Source organism: Lampris incognitus, chromosome 8 (genome assembly GCF_029633865.1).
Source record: "Lampris incognitus isolate fLamInc1 chromosome 8, fLamInc1.hap2, whole genome shotgun sequence".
Taxonomy (NCBI): domain Eukaryota; kingdom Metazoa; phylum Chordata; class Actinopteri; order Lampriformes; family Lampridae; genus Lampris; species Lampris incognitus.
The window spans coordinates 49,208,948-49,224,566 of NC_079218.1; the positions used below are offsets into that span (position 1 = coordinate 49,208,948).

At 43.2% G+C, this 15,619-nt stretch overlaps 1 protein-coding gene across 1 annotated transcript in view; it reads left to right on the forward strand.

Moving 5' to 3' along the window:
- LOC130116431 (peripheral-type benzodiazepine receptor-associated protein 1-like) overlaps window positions 1-15,619 on the forward strand; it is a 118,098-nt gene that overhangs the window by 56,398 nt on the left and 46,081 nt on the right. Inside the window, exon 7 of the mRNA XM_056284341.1 lies at window positions 10,293-10,460. Within this exon, the coding sequence (XP_056140316.1) occupies window positions 10,293-10,460 (168 nt within the window). The remainder of the gene's footprint in view (window positions 1-10,292; window positions 10,461-15,619) is intronic.

Here is a 15,619-nt window from a genome sequence, read left to right on the forward strand (position 1 = left end):
GGCAACAGAAAGTGCTCTGAGCTCGATGATGTGTTGCTCAAATCTGAGTAAAGTGAGTCCAAGATATCTGAAGTTGTTAACCTGCTCTTCTGTCTTGCCATGGATGGAGATGGGGTTCAGCCCAATGAGGGGCGTGTTCAGTGTGTTAATGACCAGTCCTTTTCTTCCCCCTTTTTCTCCCCAATTTTACTTCGCCAATTACCCCACTCTCCCGAGCTGTCCCGGTCGCTGTTCAAGCCCTTCTGCCAATCTGGGGAGGGCTGCAGACTACCACATGCCTCCTCTGATACATGTGGAGTCGCCAGCCGCTTCTTTTCACCTGACAGTGAGGCATTTTGCCAGGGGGCTGTAGCATGTGAGAGGATCATGCTATTTCCCGCAGTTCCCCCTCACCCCCGAACAGGCACCCCGAACGACCAGGGGAGGCGCTAGTGCACATACCCACATCCGGCTTCCCACCTGCAGACACGACCAGTTGATTCTGCAGGGATGCCCAACCAAGCCGGAGTTAACACAGGAATTCGAACCAGGGATCCCCATGTTGGTAGGCAACGGAGTAGACCACCACGCCACCCTGAGGCCCCAACCAGTCCTTTTCTTGTCCACATTCAGTTGGAGGTAGTTGTCTGTGCACCATTGTGTAAAATGAGAAAATGGAGTATTGATAGGCTGTGATAGAGTTGTTGTCATTAACTAGTCCCAGTGTAGCAGTATCATCTGAGTATTGGTAGGAAGTGGTGATGGGTGAAGGCTTAATGTGCATATTACACATAACTTTTTAAGGTAAATGTCTTTCATTCAAACTTGAAGTCGACAACATTAGTCTAAGTCTTAGACTATTACTCTCTGTGACAGTCCTTTTATTTTTCATATAAATGAGTCATTATGTAATATTCTGTCACTTATCTTCCAAAACAATGTCAGTATTACATCACTCATCATCTGAACTGTGAATTCGTACTTGTGTACAAACACTCAAATTCCCTTCTCAGAAAGGGATTGTTCAGGTTATGGTAGCCTTAAAATGACCGTGAACTTTGTTGTGTAGGTTGAAAGCAATAATGTGCATCATAACTGATTGGTTACTGCATTCTTTGAATGATATGTAATACTGTGCTACCATAGACCCTTTTTGCCTTTTTCGCTAATTTCTCCAGTTATGTTATCCACTTATTCAACATCTTGTGCAAAAAAACAACAACAAAAAAATCCCTCAAAAATTCCATGTTTTACTTATTTTACATCAAAACATCATCAACCTAACTTTCTCTAAGTTTTTGTGATTGTGTCACCAAGTCCGAGTGGTTGGTTGAGCAACCTTTATCAACCAAATCCTGAAGGGTCCAATCACATCCCTCCCTTTGTTTTGCCCCACCATAATATCCTGTTTTACTGGGAAATGTGTCACAAGACAAAACCAAGAAGTGCTCTGAATGTTTTCAGACTGTATTGAAGCATGTTTAAAAGAAAGGCCAGTTTAAGTTTAGGATTGGACTTGGTAATGGACAGAAAAGCCAAAGTTTAAACAAGAACACAGCATTGGTCAATTCTGAGCAAGAACTAGTTCTTAAAGCTGAAGTGAAGTTCAGTCAAGAGAAAGAAAGAGTTGCATTTAAAGTCAAAAAGCAATGATGGTGAAGGATCGGCACCGCCATCTGAGGATGGCGTCGCTCTTTTGTCTAGCAATACAGATAACTGTCAATGTTTGGTTTGACACTAGGGACTTTGCATTCAGCAGGTTGCAGGTGATTACAGAGCCTGCTAGGTTTAAACAGATGTGGAGTCAACTAGTTTAATATATTTAGCTAGGAAATTTCTCATAGTGTAGATTATCAGACTGACAGCTTGGCCTATAACATTGAGACCGTCTCCCTACTCTGCTGTATTGCTCCCAAGCTCTCCTCTCCTAAATGTGTGAATCACAATAATCTAATAATCGTTCCTACCACTGGTGGCAGTGAAATTTGAAACGAAGCACCTAATAATCTACAGAACCAAACATCTAATGTTATCAAAAGTGTGACCACATATCATTCAAAGCTACGTCTTGAAAATTGTCAACTAGTAATACAAGGTGTCTAATTCCAATTAATATTTCACCTATTGGTAGCTCTAAAGTTCTGCCTACTACTAATCACTTCAACAAGATGCTTAAATTTGGTTTCATCAGATCACTGTCTACCAGAGCCTTATTAATAAATGATCTGATACTTGAACATAGTTTCGATATGATTGGGTTATGTGAAACGTGGCTGAAACCAAATATTTTCCTTCCCTTAAATGAAGCTTCCCCACCTGACTATACTTATGCCCATGTAGCTCAGGCAAATAAACTAGGTGAGGGTGTTGCCTTTATATTTAAGTCTATTTTCAATTTAACTTCTAAACTTGAATCTAAATTCCAATCTTTTGAGGCTCTTATTCTAAGTCAATTTCCCTCAGCCACGAACCAGACTCTGCTCAGTCCAGATTGTGATACTCAACCTCCTGGCCCCTGCTCACTATCTCTTAAGGAATTTTGAGAATTTATCTCAGCTCTTGTTACTTATTCTGATGAGATTCTAATTCTTGGTGATTTCAATATTCACATGAATAAGGCTGCTGATCCTCTAAATCAGCATTTCTCAAAAGTGTGTGGCACCGGGAGGGGTGCACAGAGGCATGACAGGAGGGGTGCACGTGACTGGCGGGGAATGTAGTGCAGAACTACTTTTTTGACATCAGAATCTTTTTCACGGCAGAACAATCAACAAAACGTGCTTTCATGAGACAGAGAGTCTCTAGGTTCACAGAATGGAGAGATATTTGATAGGGACTAAAAGAAAGACAGCGATGCTTCTGAGACAAATAAGACAAAGTGCTTAGCTGATGGTAATCAACCAAAGACCAAGTTAAGAAAATATGACGAAGCTTATCTTGCTCTTGGTTTCACAGTGAATGTGGTGGGAGATGAGGAGAGACCAGTGTGTATTTTATGTCTGAAAACTCTGGCAGCTGGTAGTATGAGACCAAACAAATTAAGAGGACACTTAGAGACATTACACCCCAGTCACGTCAATAAGCCACTCAAGTTCTTTCAGAGAAAACTTGGTGCATACCGCCAGCAGGAACATTGCTTTGTAAAAGCTGCATCGGTGAACAACAAAGCACTAAAGACATCATACAGAATTGCCCAGTGCAAGAAACCACACACAACAGCAGAGGAGCTCATACTCCCCGCGACTTTAGATATGGTGTCAACTATGTTTGATGAGACAAGTGCCGCAAAATTGAAGGCTGCCCCTCTGTCCAATGATACAGTTGCAAGACGTACTATATGCGACATTTTAAATGACCTTGAAGAACAACTCACTGAAAAACTGAAAGACAAACATTTCGCCTTACAAGTGAATGAGGCTACTGACAGCAATAAAGACTGCTTGTTTATTGCTTATGTTCGCTTTGTCCCGTCAGAGTCACTGTGTGAGGATTTGCTGTTTTGCAAGTACATCCCAAGTAGAGCGACAGCTGATGAGCTCTTAGGCTTCTTGACTGTTACCTGACACAACATGGGCTGAAATGGGAGAACTGTGGATGGGAGAACTGTGCGGGTGTTTGCACGGATGGTGCACAGACCATGGCAGGGAAAACAAAGGGATTGCAGGCACTAATCAAGAGGGTCTCGCCAAATGTGCGATGGACGCACTGTGTCATACACAGAGAAGCACTAGCTTCAAGACAGATTAGCCCTGACCTAAACGAGGTTTTGGCCAATGTTGTTAGCATCAAAACAAGACCCCTGAGACCGTGGCTGTTCTCTGCATTCAGCTGTGTTGTTTCACAGTGAGGCTAGGTGGCTCTTGTGAGGTAAAGGGTTGTTGTGAGTTTTCGAGCTCAGAGAGGAAATTCGGGTGTTTCTGGAGGAGGAGCGTATGCATGAAGTTGCAAGCAAGTTTAGTGATGAACAATGTCTGATGAAACTGGCCTATCTCAGCGGTATATATGGAAAGCTGAATGAATTAAATCCTCAGCTTCAAGGCAGAGACAAGCACCTTCCTCACGTGGCAGACAAGATCAGTGCATTCACTCATAAGCTTGAGATGTGGGGCAGGCAACTTGATCAAGGAAATACTGATTTCTTTGAGAATCTCAGTGAATTTGTTGAAACCAGTGATTTTGGAGCCACCACAGTAATTTCATGTCTTAAGGAGCACATCTCTTCCCTGAGAGGATTCTTTCAAAAATACTTCCCAAACAACAGTGCTCAGTATGACTGGGTGACAGATCCATTCAATGCAGCAGCACCTGCTGATTTCAGCTCTGCTGAAGAGGACCAGTTCATCGAGATGACATCTGACTCCACCCTGAGGCTGAGCTTTACAGCTCAGACACTGAGTGAATTCTGGCTTGGTGTGGAGAGGGAGTATCCACTCATAGGACAGAGGGCTGTGGGCATTCTGCTTCCCTTCGCCATGTTGCCTCACTTAAAACGAAATACAGATCTAAGCTCAGCATTGAGCATGACTTGAGAGTGGCAGTATCAAGCCTGCAACTCCATTTTGAAAAGATGTGCAGTGCAAAACAGGCGCATTGCAGCCAATAATGCAGTGATAAGACTTGAGCTCTCACACATTGACTTGCTCGTCGTTTTTCCCAAATATCTGCATTTGTTCTTTTTTTGCAGATTGAACTTTTTTTATTGTTCTAGGAAAGTGATTTTATTTTTATTTCGTTTTTCTCTGTTTTTGAAAATGTACATTGACTGATGGAGCAATCTAGTGACAAATGTCACAAAAAGAGGTTTTATAAAGTTGAAGAAGTGGAACTTGGGTTTGTTATTTGCACAGCAGAAATTACTGAAAGAAAAGTGAAAGGAATGTTCATGATCTTGATGTTATTTAAATATTAAAGTTAAACTTGGCCCATTTTGTCACCATTTTGTTGGGGCGGGGGGCATGATTTTTTTTTCCTCCTTCAAAGCGGAGCATGACAGAAAAGTTTGAGAACCACTGCTCTAAGTAAATCCTTCCTGGCGCTTTTTGATACTTTTGGGTTCACTGAGTTTGTTCGAGTCGACTGATTGCAGTGGTAATACCTTTTATTTGGTTTTATCTAAAGGGATAGCTGTTTCTGATCTGACTGTCTTGCCAACCACATCTGCTGTGTCAGATCATTTTCTCATTAAATTTGAAGCATTATTGGCCTGTCCTGTTAATGTTGGCACAGATGTAATTGCCACTGTCCACATTGAGCCATCCACTGTAGCTGCATTTGGCCTGAAGTCTTAGCTCCTTTCACTCTAGAGACTGACTCTGTTGAAAATTTCCCTAGAGACTTAAATGTGGCCGTCTCTAGTCTGCTTGGTTCAGTTGCACCTCTCACTACCAGAGCTAGGCCTACAGAGGTCTACACTCTGGTTTAATGATGAGACACGTGGTCTTACGTGGGCCTGCTGGAGACTGGAACGTAAATGGTGAAAGTCAAGATTGGAAGTTTTACCTATCTTGACATGAGTGTTTATTGAAATACAAGCGCCTTTTAGCCATTGCGAAAGCAGTGTATTTCTCACGCTTAATCGGTATTTATAAACATAATCTCAGATTTCTCTTTGACACCGTAGCTAAATTTACTAAAAAGCAGCTATCTATTAGCTGCTCACCATTCAAAGCCCATGAGTTTCTATTCGTTTTTGCAATAAGGTTGATGAGCTCATAAACAAAATTAGTTCAACTCCAACTACTCCTGCAGATCCTGTTGTTGTGTCTTACCAAATTCACATCTATACAACGAGTCACTGATAGTCCCTGTTATTACAGCTTTTGAGACTATCTCTCTTGATACTTTGACTAAGCTCATGTCAGCTTCTAAACCAACTCCTTGCCTACTTGACCCCTTAACAGCAAAACTTTTTAAAGACCCCTGGCCTTTCCTGTGACCTACAGTGCTAGACATTAATTTATCACTTACTACTGGCACTGTTCCCAGCAGTTTTAAGACAGCTGTGGTCAAACCTCTACTTAAGAAACCACAGCTCGATCCAGGGTCTCTTAATAACTATTGAACAGTCTCTGAGCTTCCTTTTTCTTTCTGACGTACCAGAGAGAGTTGTGTATCAACAACCTTTGACCCATATAGAAGAAAACTATCTATATGAACCTTTTCAATCAGCTTTCAGGGCCTGTCACTCCACTGAAACTGCTCTGACCAGAGTGGTGAATGATCTTGTACTAGCTATGGACTGATTCTACCTCTGTGCTTCTACTACTGGACCTCAGGGCAGCCTTTGACACTTGATCACTGTATACTATTAGACAGAATAAATTGTAATTTTGGTGTCTCTGGCTTAGCTCTCTGTTGGCTTAAGTCCTACTTATCTGGAAGAACACGTTGTGTCTACTATATTAATATTACATCGAAATTCTCTGACGTTAAATATGGTGTACCTCAGGGCTCAGTTCTCAGCCTTCTACTTTTCTCTTTGTATTTCACCTCTTGGCCAAAGTAAACGCAGTTATGGAATAAATTTCGATTGCTATGCAGGTGATACTCAGCTGTATGTACCTATAAGGGCAGATGATTGTACTCAAATTATTAATTTAGAGGCCTGCTTGGCTGCTGTGAAAAATTGGATGTCACTAAATTTCCTGCTTTTAAATTCGGCTAAAACTGAGATGCTGGCCATTGACCCTGCTAGACACAGACACCAATTTGATCAAGTAACAATAAAACTCGACGACGCTGTGATTTCACAAAGTGTGGCAGTTAAACATCTTGGTATTAAGTTTGATCCCAGCCATTCCTTTGATAAGCGCATTAAAGAGATCACCAAGACTGCCATTTTTCACTTATGTAACATAGCTAAAATGTGTTCTTTCCTGTCGATGACTGATAGAGACTCTAATACATGCATTTGTTTCATCCAGACTTGATTACTGTAATGTTCTGTTTTCAGGTCTGCCACATGCTAGTACCAAAAGTCGTCAGATGGATCAAAATGCTGCAGCTAAAATCCTAACTAAAGCTAAAACATTTGAACATATTATACCAGTTCTTGCCTCCTTTCTTTGGCTCCCTATCCATGTTAGATCAGACTTCAAGGTGCTTCTGCTGACTTGTAAAATCCTAAATGGGCTTACCCATCATACCTGTCTGATCTCCTTAAACCATACATTCCATTTTGAGCTCGCCACTCTCAAAATAGAGGGCTCCTGTGTGTACCCACAGTTAAAAAGAAGTCAAATGGTGGCAGGGCCTTTTCCTATCGGGCCCCGTTCTTGTAGAATAACCTGCCTGCTGCTGTCAGACAATCAGAACCTGTTGAGTCCTTTAATTCCAAACTTAAAACTCTCCTTTTGCCTTAACCTACAATTGGTTGTCTTTAAGTTGAGTCCTTCACGACCTGTACTGCATAGCAGGTCAGTTTTTGTCTCAATGAATTTACCAGGCAATGTTCTGCCGATGAGATTATAGAGTATAGATTATTGACTATTGCAAACTGTTCTCTTCTCTCGCATGTCTTTTCACTCTCTCTGAATGATGTCTTCTCATTTCTCTTCTATGTATGTGAATGGTGTGATGTGAGCCTACCCTGTGTGCATGTGTAGTCTGTCCTCCTCCCAGGTCTCCATGGTGATGGTGGTCACCACCTGGACACTGGTTGGCATCCTCATCACATTTTTTAAATATATGTCTAATAAATCTATATCCTGTTTCAATGTTATATCCTTCTCTCACTACGACGTGTGACTAATGTTTTTTCCAGTCTCTTCCCTCGCATATATGAATGGTGTGATGTGAGTCTCCCCTGTGTGCACATGTAGTCTGTCCTCCTGTCAGGTCTACATGTTGATGCTCGTTGCATGGCTCGGGTGCTAGGCTGCTCCAGTGGCACCTGGACACTGCTTGGCATCCTCCTCATCAGATTCTTCATATACATATATATATGTACAAAATTCTATTATAATTCTGTTATCCTCTTTCAGTATTGTATTCTGTCAATTGCATACACACAACATCCATTGTACATCTGTCCGTCTTTGGAGAGAGATTCCTTCACTGTTGTTCTCTCTGGGGTTTCTTCCTATTTTTCCTCCCTGTTAAAGGATTTTTTTAGGGAGACGTTCCTTATCCAATGAGAGAGGCTAAGGACAGGATGTTGTATTGCTGTAAACACCACTGAAGCAAATTTGTAAATTGTGATTAAGGGCTCTAAAAATAAAATTGACTTGACTTAGGGGTCACAGGATGACTTAATAAGGGGTAACCACGATTGAGCAAAGACCAGTGTGGGAAAGCTGCCAGTGTGCTTGGGTTAGTTACCAAGCTGCTCTTGCTAGAAATACCATTGAATCCTTAATGACCACCAAGCACACACAAAAACTTTGCTTAATGGTTCATGCAGTACATAGTGCTTGTGAAAACATTGTCCGCACACCTGTCAGTTTCTACATGGGGCAATGGAATTACGGCCTCCTGCTGGCCCTCTCACCACTACGGACACCATCTGGTCTCCCATCCAAAAGATCAACTAGAGAAAGCCTCGCTTAGAAAACATTTCTGAAAATCTATTTTCATATACTGACCTTGGCAAACCTTTTTTTTAAAAAACACTATATGTGAATGTGTATTGGGCAAATTTTCACGAGGTCTTAAAGCCATTGAGTGGTGGCACTCATCAGGGGCCTCATGTATCAATCGTTACTATGGGCAAATTTGTTCTTACACACCCATGGAATTTTTTTAGCCCTCAAGGTTGTCTGACAATCATCAGCAAAGCATGATGGTTATTTCTAAGTCCTTCCTCCTCACATCTATTGTCTACCTCTTGCAACGAGCAATCACCCAGGCCTGCAAAGACACCAGTGTTATCTAATCGGTGTCTAAATTCAGGGGTTACCCAGGGTCTACACTGGTCTGTCAGACAAACTTCAGGGCTAAAGAAATCCCATGGGTGTGTACGCACAAATTTGCCCATAGTAACGATTGATACATGAGGCCCCTGGTCACTGTCCTTGAGTGGTGGCACAAACTGGAATTCTGAAACTTGAAATTAAGTACATTGTTTGGCATTGGGTAAAAAAAAAAAGCTGTCTGCTGGTTAAAGGAAAACATTTTCATCAGAAGTTCTGGGACATTAAGTGTGGAGCGGTGTGTCTTCTAATGGCTGACGATGTGAAGTGTAGAGGCGAGATCCTCTTGTGGCACGTGGACAAGCGCCTTTGATCCTGTTACTGGGTCACGGCCTTGGCTGCACTAGCCCAGTTCTACTCAGAGCATAAGTAGTTGTGCTCTATAATTAGACAATGATTCCCGACTCCTAACCCGCCACCAATGTCACCTGGACCTCATAGTCACCACACTCACTTGACGGGCTGTTTCATTTTGGAAATACGGAGATACTTACCGTCGCAGAAGCCGGCTTCTGTCGAACATCCAAATGATAATACCTGGACTAATTAGAAAGGACAGCCTCCCAACCTTATGTGTTTTAGTCGTCTCCCGGCCTAGAGGGATTCCCCCTGGATTATTCACTGATTGTAGATGGACCACTGGGAAGGAGGCTAGCTGCTAATCCCTGGCTCACAGCAGGGGGTGCAATATTACTGTCAATGTTAAGAGTATAATTTGACAAAAACAGGTCGTCCCTCTTTGCATTTGGGGGTTTAAACTTATGTTTGTAAAAGGAGAATAGATGTTTCTCTTTAATCTGTTGCTTTGTATCATATTTCATGAAGTTATGTTCCTGTTCTAAAACCCTCTTTACTTTGTGTCTTGGCCATGCCAAGATATGTGAGGTGTTTCTCATCAAACTTCTGTGCCAGGGGACAGGTAGCGTAGGGACTCCGGGTAGCGTAGTGGTCTATTCCATTGCCTACCAACACGGGGATTGCCGGTTCGAATCCCCATGTTACCTCCGGCTTGGTCGGGCGTCTCTACAGACACAATTGGCCGTGTCTGTGGGAAGCCGGATGTGGGTATGTGTCCTGGACGCTGCACTAGCGCCTCCTCTGGTCAGTCGGGGCGCCTGTTCAGGAAGGAGGGGGAACTGGGGGGAATGGTGTGATACTCCCACGTGCTATATCCCCCTGTCGAAAGTCCTCGCTGTCAGGTGAAAAGAAGCGGCTGGCGACTTCACATGTATGGGAGGAGGCATGTGGTAGTCTGCAGCCCTCCCCGGATCGGCAGAGGGGGTGGAGCAATACAATCAGGGAGAAAAGGGGAGGAAATCCCCCCCCCAAAAAAAAACCTGGTTACTTTGTGTCTTGGCCATCCCAAGATTTGTGAGGTGTTTCTCATCAAACTGTCCTTTCCAGGTTGCAGGAGAGACCCCATTTGTGGTATTAAATGAGGCTCCGTCCAGGTGTGAGGAGACTCCCGGAGAGGAGGAGGAGTCGGGGCCACAAGTGACCCCCTCGCCGGGCCCCAGCCCGAGCCCCTCCCATCAGGAGGACCACAAAGAGGAGCAACGACTACAGTTTCTGGTGAGAGATGCCAATACATTGTACCCACCCCTTATGTTACATTGACACCCTCATACCAAGTCTGGACACACAGAGGACGCCTCAGACCATGGGCACATAAGCGATGTCCCACTGCTTGTATGTTGTGTTGTGCACATTGTCTCGTTTGTGCAGTGTCTGATTTGTCGTTAACATTACTTAGAGCTGCACTTGTATAAAATGCACAGAATGGTGTAGAAAATAAAGGCCATAATGAAAGATGTGTAGATCTTGTTAACGAAGTCTCCTATTATTCATATTCATTACTACAATTCAATTAGATAAATGCCCAGGGCTGTTGCTGACGAATGGTACTGTTACAAAAAAATATTTCAGATGAAATGGCCCACACCCTGAATAATGCTCCACAACAGTCTCTAATATAAACTCCAAAACAACGTCAACGTTTCGATCCACTCAAGGGTCTTTTTTTATGAGATGGTTGTGGAGCATTATTCAGTGTGTGGGCCATTTCTTGATTTTTTTTGCACTATCCTTTCCAACCCAGCACCTAAGTACAGGATGTGCATGTCACCATATTTTATGAATAAAATAATTAGTCCTGCAAAAAAAAATTCAAATCAGAGGATTGAAAGAGTTACTAAATATCACTGACAAGGCTTTCATATCACTCGCTTCCCTGCATACGTAACTGTTTATATTACCTAATTAGAGTGACCAGATGAGAATGGGTGAAAGTCGAGACAGGGGGAGTTGGGGTGGGCGTGGTTTCAGTGAGCGTGGCCTCCAGTACCTTACATTCAGTGTCAATGAACAGTAACAGTAAAACACATGAAAGTCAAAACTCAGCAGTAAAATGTATTATTTTAGTTCATGAACATGAAGTCAACCGTCTGTCATTAGGAAAAGAAACACAATGACTGTGTTGTATGTAACGGTGTGTAAATCATTATCCGTTACATGAAATTCACGTTATTTTATTCGTTTTTATCTGTGCGGTGCCTGCCACATCTGTCTGCGCGACACTGCCTGCTGCTACACCTTGGCTGTCCTCACAACTGCAGCCTCTGCTGTCTTCAGCTGCACTAGAAAACAAAAAGGGGAAAAGAGCATGCACATGTGTTACTTCGTGGCTATAACAACGCTGTTGGCACAATGTCCAAGTTCATTTTGTTGAATATCGGATTCCGTTGCCTACCAACACGGGGATCGCCAGTTCGAATCCCCGTGTTATCTCCGGCTTGGTCGGGCGTCCCGACAGACACATTTGGCCGTGTCTGCAGGTGGGAAACCGGATGTTGGTATATATCCTGATCGCTGCACTAGCGCCTCCTCTGGCCAGTCAGGGCACCTGTTCGGGGGGGGAGGGAGAACTGGGAGGAATAGCGGGATCCTCCCACGCGCTACGTCCCCCTGGTGAAACTCCTCATTGTCAGGTGAAAAGAAGCAGCTGGCGACTCCAGATGTATCGGAGGAGACGTGGTAGTCTGCAGCCCTCCCCGGATCAGCAGAGGGGTCAGAGCAGTGACCGGGACAGCTCAGAAGAGTGGGGTAATTGGGCAAGTACAATTGGGGAGGAAAAAAAAGGGGGGGGTTAGATATTGGGATTTATGGCCTCTTACTGGCACTTGTCAAGAATACCACTTTACATGTAAGAGCTGCTAGAGGGCACACTGTCAAAATAAATCAGCCAGCACTGCACTGAGAAGTCTGCCTCCATCTGATTAATGTTGGCACTTGTAGTGTAAATTGCAGTATTACTCAAGAGGACTCAACAAAATTCACTTAGCCTACCTCCTGGGAAGTCTAGATTGCGAGGGGGGCCGCTGGCATATTTGGCAGAGGAGGTATAACTAATCAAAACTCGGGTTTAGTCGGAACTTTTAGGACAAACAGGACAGGATTCGGGACAGCTGCTCGTAATCCGGGACGGTCCAGAATGTTTCGGGACGTCTGGTCACCCTGTACCTAATTGTAGGCAGGAAGTTGTGCTCTGGTTCACATGTCCACGCTAGACCAAAGCTTGAATGCTGTTCTGTCACTGTGCTCACTCAACATCACTGCCGGTGAATGAAAACCCCTGTCAGCTTTGTTATGTAATACAGAGATTATTTTGAGCTTGTCTCTTGGGAACAGAAGAGTAGCATATTGCTCTTGTTGATTCTAAAAGTGGGTCTGAGAGCTTATACTGAGGTGCAGTATCCTCCGTCAACAATGTACTGATATTGTCAGATTATATTGATGTCACTGTTATATTGCTGGAGCGGGCCAATAGAATTGCTTGATTTGGGTTGATGGCAGAAATCTCTGGCTAGATTAACCATGCAGTATATATAAAGTAACAGTGACAGCTAATGGGCTGCAGGTGTCTCCCTACCATTCACAACGGCATAAGTGTGAATCTCACCCAGGGCCATCATTCTTGTCTTTCATTTAAGCAAACAGATGTCTGTTGCCACTTTGTAACCCTGAAGCACACCCTGTCTTTTGCTCTTCTTGATGTGATTCACTGTTCTCACTGCTGTCACCAACGTGGCACATTCTGGTGTGCCACATGGGCTTTAGGCGTGCGAATGCTAAGAACCTGAATAAAAATTGCTTCATTTTTTCTAAAGACGAGTACAATTTTGCAAATCTTTGTAGTAAATCTGGTGTAAAACCGGTTACCAATAGTGTAGCTGTAAGATCGAATTCAGTCGTCACACATTAAACCTCACAAAGACCAAATCGGTCATGATGTATAGGTCGATGACAAAACCTTTTATGTTATAAATCTGATCTAAACTATGAACGACAAAGTATTGTCCCTCAGTAGCAGACATCGTTTTCTTGGCTCTTCGGCACACCTGTAAGAGTTTCACGGCGTTCTGGTTAGTTTTGGACGGGTCATCATTGTGTGTCCCAGCAACATGAAAATGCAGAATTACAGCATAAGCTGTACATACAGAACATTTTGGTCGATTTGTTTAAGCTCCTTCTTTACTAACTGACTCAGGGGAGGAACATGGAAAAGCCAGCATGAGTGCAGCTTGTAATATATTTTTAGCTTGGTTGCAGAGAGATTATCTTAACCTTCAGTCATGGACTGGAGTTGCTAGTGACACCCACCTTTCATGGTGATTTCTAAAGCCAGAGGGGGTTTGATACACAAGATGAGCTGGACAGGGTGCTGTGGAGATAAGAGCATTGGCAGGATGCAGTGGTCCTGCTGGTAATACAGGGCTGCCCCCCTGGAGCTGTCAAAACCGTGGCTTCAGAGATACAAAATGCATCTTGTCCTCCGTACCAATGACGGCTGATGCACAACGGTATCGCACTTCTTTCATCCACCGGCCTGAAGCCCACTCAGGACTAACTTGTACACTAGCTTGGTCCAGATTATAAAACCGTTAAAGGCGTTGCAGTATGTGCAGTTTCTCCCTGAGTGCTGACTTTTAACAGCTTCATATCAAAATAGATGCGAGTGGATTTACACAATGTTGGCTGACGTCTGCCTTTTCTGAATACCCTCACTGGAAGTCAGTGTGTTGTGGTTACTGTATAGTTGACTGTAGACTGCACTGTAGACCAAGCTGGCCCAGCACTTGCATTTTTTGAATGCAAAAATCTAATGGGAGGAGTAAATGTGTAATTTACTTTGTTTCCATCTCTACTACTCAGCAACTCCTGCCAGTATTAATGCAGTCATCTGTGCTCTGGGAAAGCTGCAATCATTGCATGCAATTCAGGCTACATTTTAATGCATGGCTGACAGACACTCATCTGAATACATAAGGTAGTCGACTCTGTTTAATAATCAATAATGTGCTGCTCTCTCGTCCCTGGTGAGCACATCTCCAGCAGTAAGCTGTCTGTGGCCTGCAATTAGCCCCTCTGTGCAGTAACCCCCCCCACACACACACACACACACACATGCCTATTGGAAACGAATGCTTGATTATGGTACTGTGGCCGTGCTGAAATAAGCTGATTTCTCCTTTGCTGGGCCTGCATGTAAGCTGCATTTAGAATAATTAAAGGATGTTAAGCTTTGTAATACCTCGTTGCTGCCATGTCAGAGGTCAATATGGAAATTAAGGACTTAGCCTATGCATTCTATATCTCAGATGTGGTGATGATGTCACAGATGCGTCTTTCCATACAAGTCCTTTCTCAGAGAAAAATACTTTTGTCATTTTAAATCTAAAAAAAAAGAAGTATATATATACAAATCCAGTGATTCAAGTGAATTCTTTATGAGACAGTACAAGCCTGTTTCATGCCATAAGCAATCATCAGCTGTCAATTATTTTGATTATTTTTGTCAATTATTTGGATTATTTTGCTCATTTATTGAGCACTTTCCCTACCATTGTTTCTTTTAACAAAGTTTTATATATATATATATATATATATATATATATATATATATTCCCTGTGATGATCTGGTGACCTGTCCAGGGTGTCTCCCCACCTGCCGCCCAATGAGTGCTGGGATAGGCTCCAGCATCCCCGCGTGTGTGTGTGTGTGTGTGTGTGTGATATGATATACAGTGCATCCGGAAAGTATTCACACCCCTTCACTTTCCCCACATTTTGTTATGTTACTGCCTTATTCCAAAATGGATTAAATTCCTTTTTTTCTCATCAATCTACATACAATACCCCATAATGACAAAGTGAAAAAGGTTTCGTAGAAATTTTTGCAAATTTATTAAAAATAAAAAACCGAAATATTGCATGTACATAAGTATTCACACCCTTTACTCAGTACTTGGTTGAGGCACCCTTGGCAGCGATTACAGCCTCAAGTCTTCTTGGGTATGAAGCTACAAGCTTGGCACACCTATATTTGGGGTATTTCTCCCATTCTTCTCTGCAGATCCTCTCGAGCTCTGTAAGGTTAGATGGGGAGCGTCGCTGCACAGCTATTTTCAGGTCTTTCCAGAGATGTTCAATGGGGTTCAAGTCTGGGCTCTGGCTGGGCCACTCAAGGACATTCACAGACTTGTCCCGAAGCCACTCCTTCGTTGTCTTGTTTGTGTGCTTAGGGTCGTTGTCATGTTGAAAGGTAAACCTTCGCCCCAGTCTGACGTCCTGAGTGCTCTGGAGCAGGTTTTCGTCAAGGATCTCTCTGTACTTTGCTCCATTCATCTTTCCCTCGATTCTGACTGGTCTCCCAGTTCCTGCCGCTGAAGAAC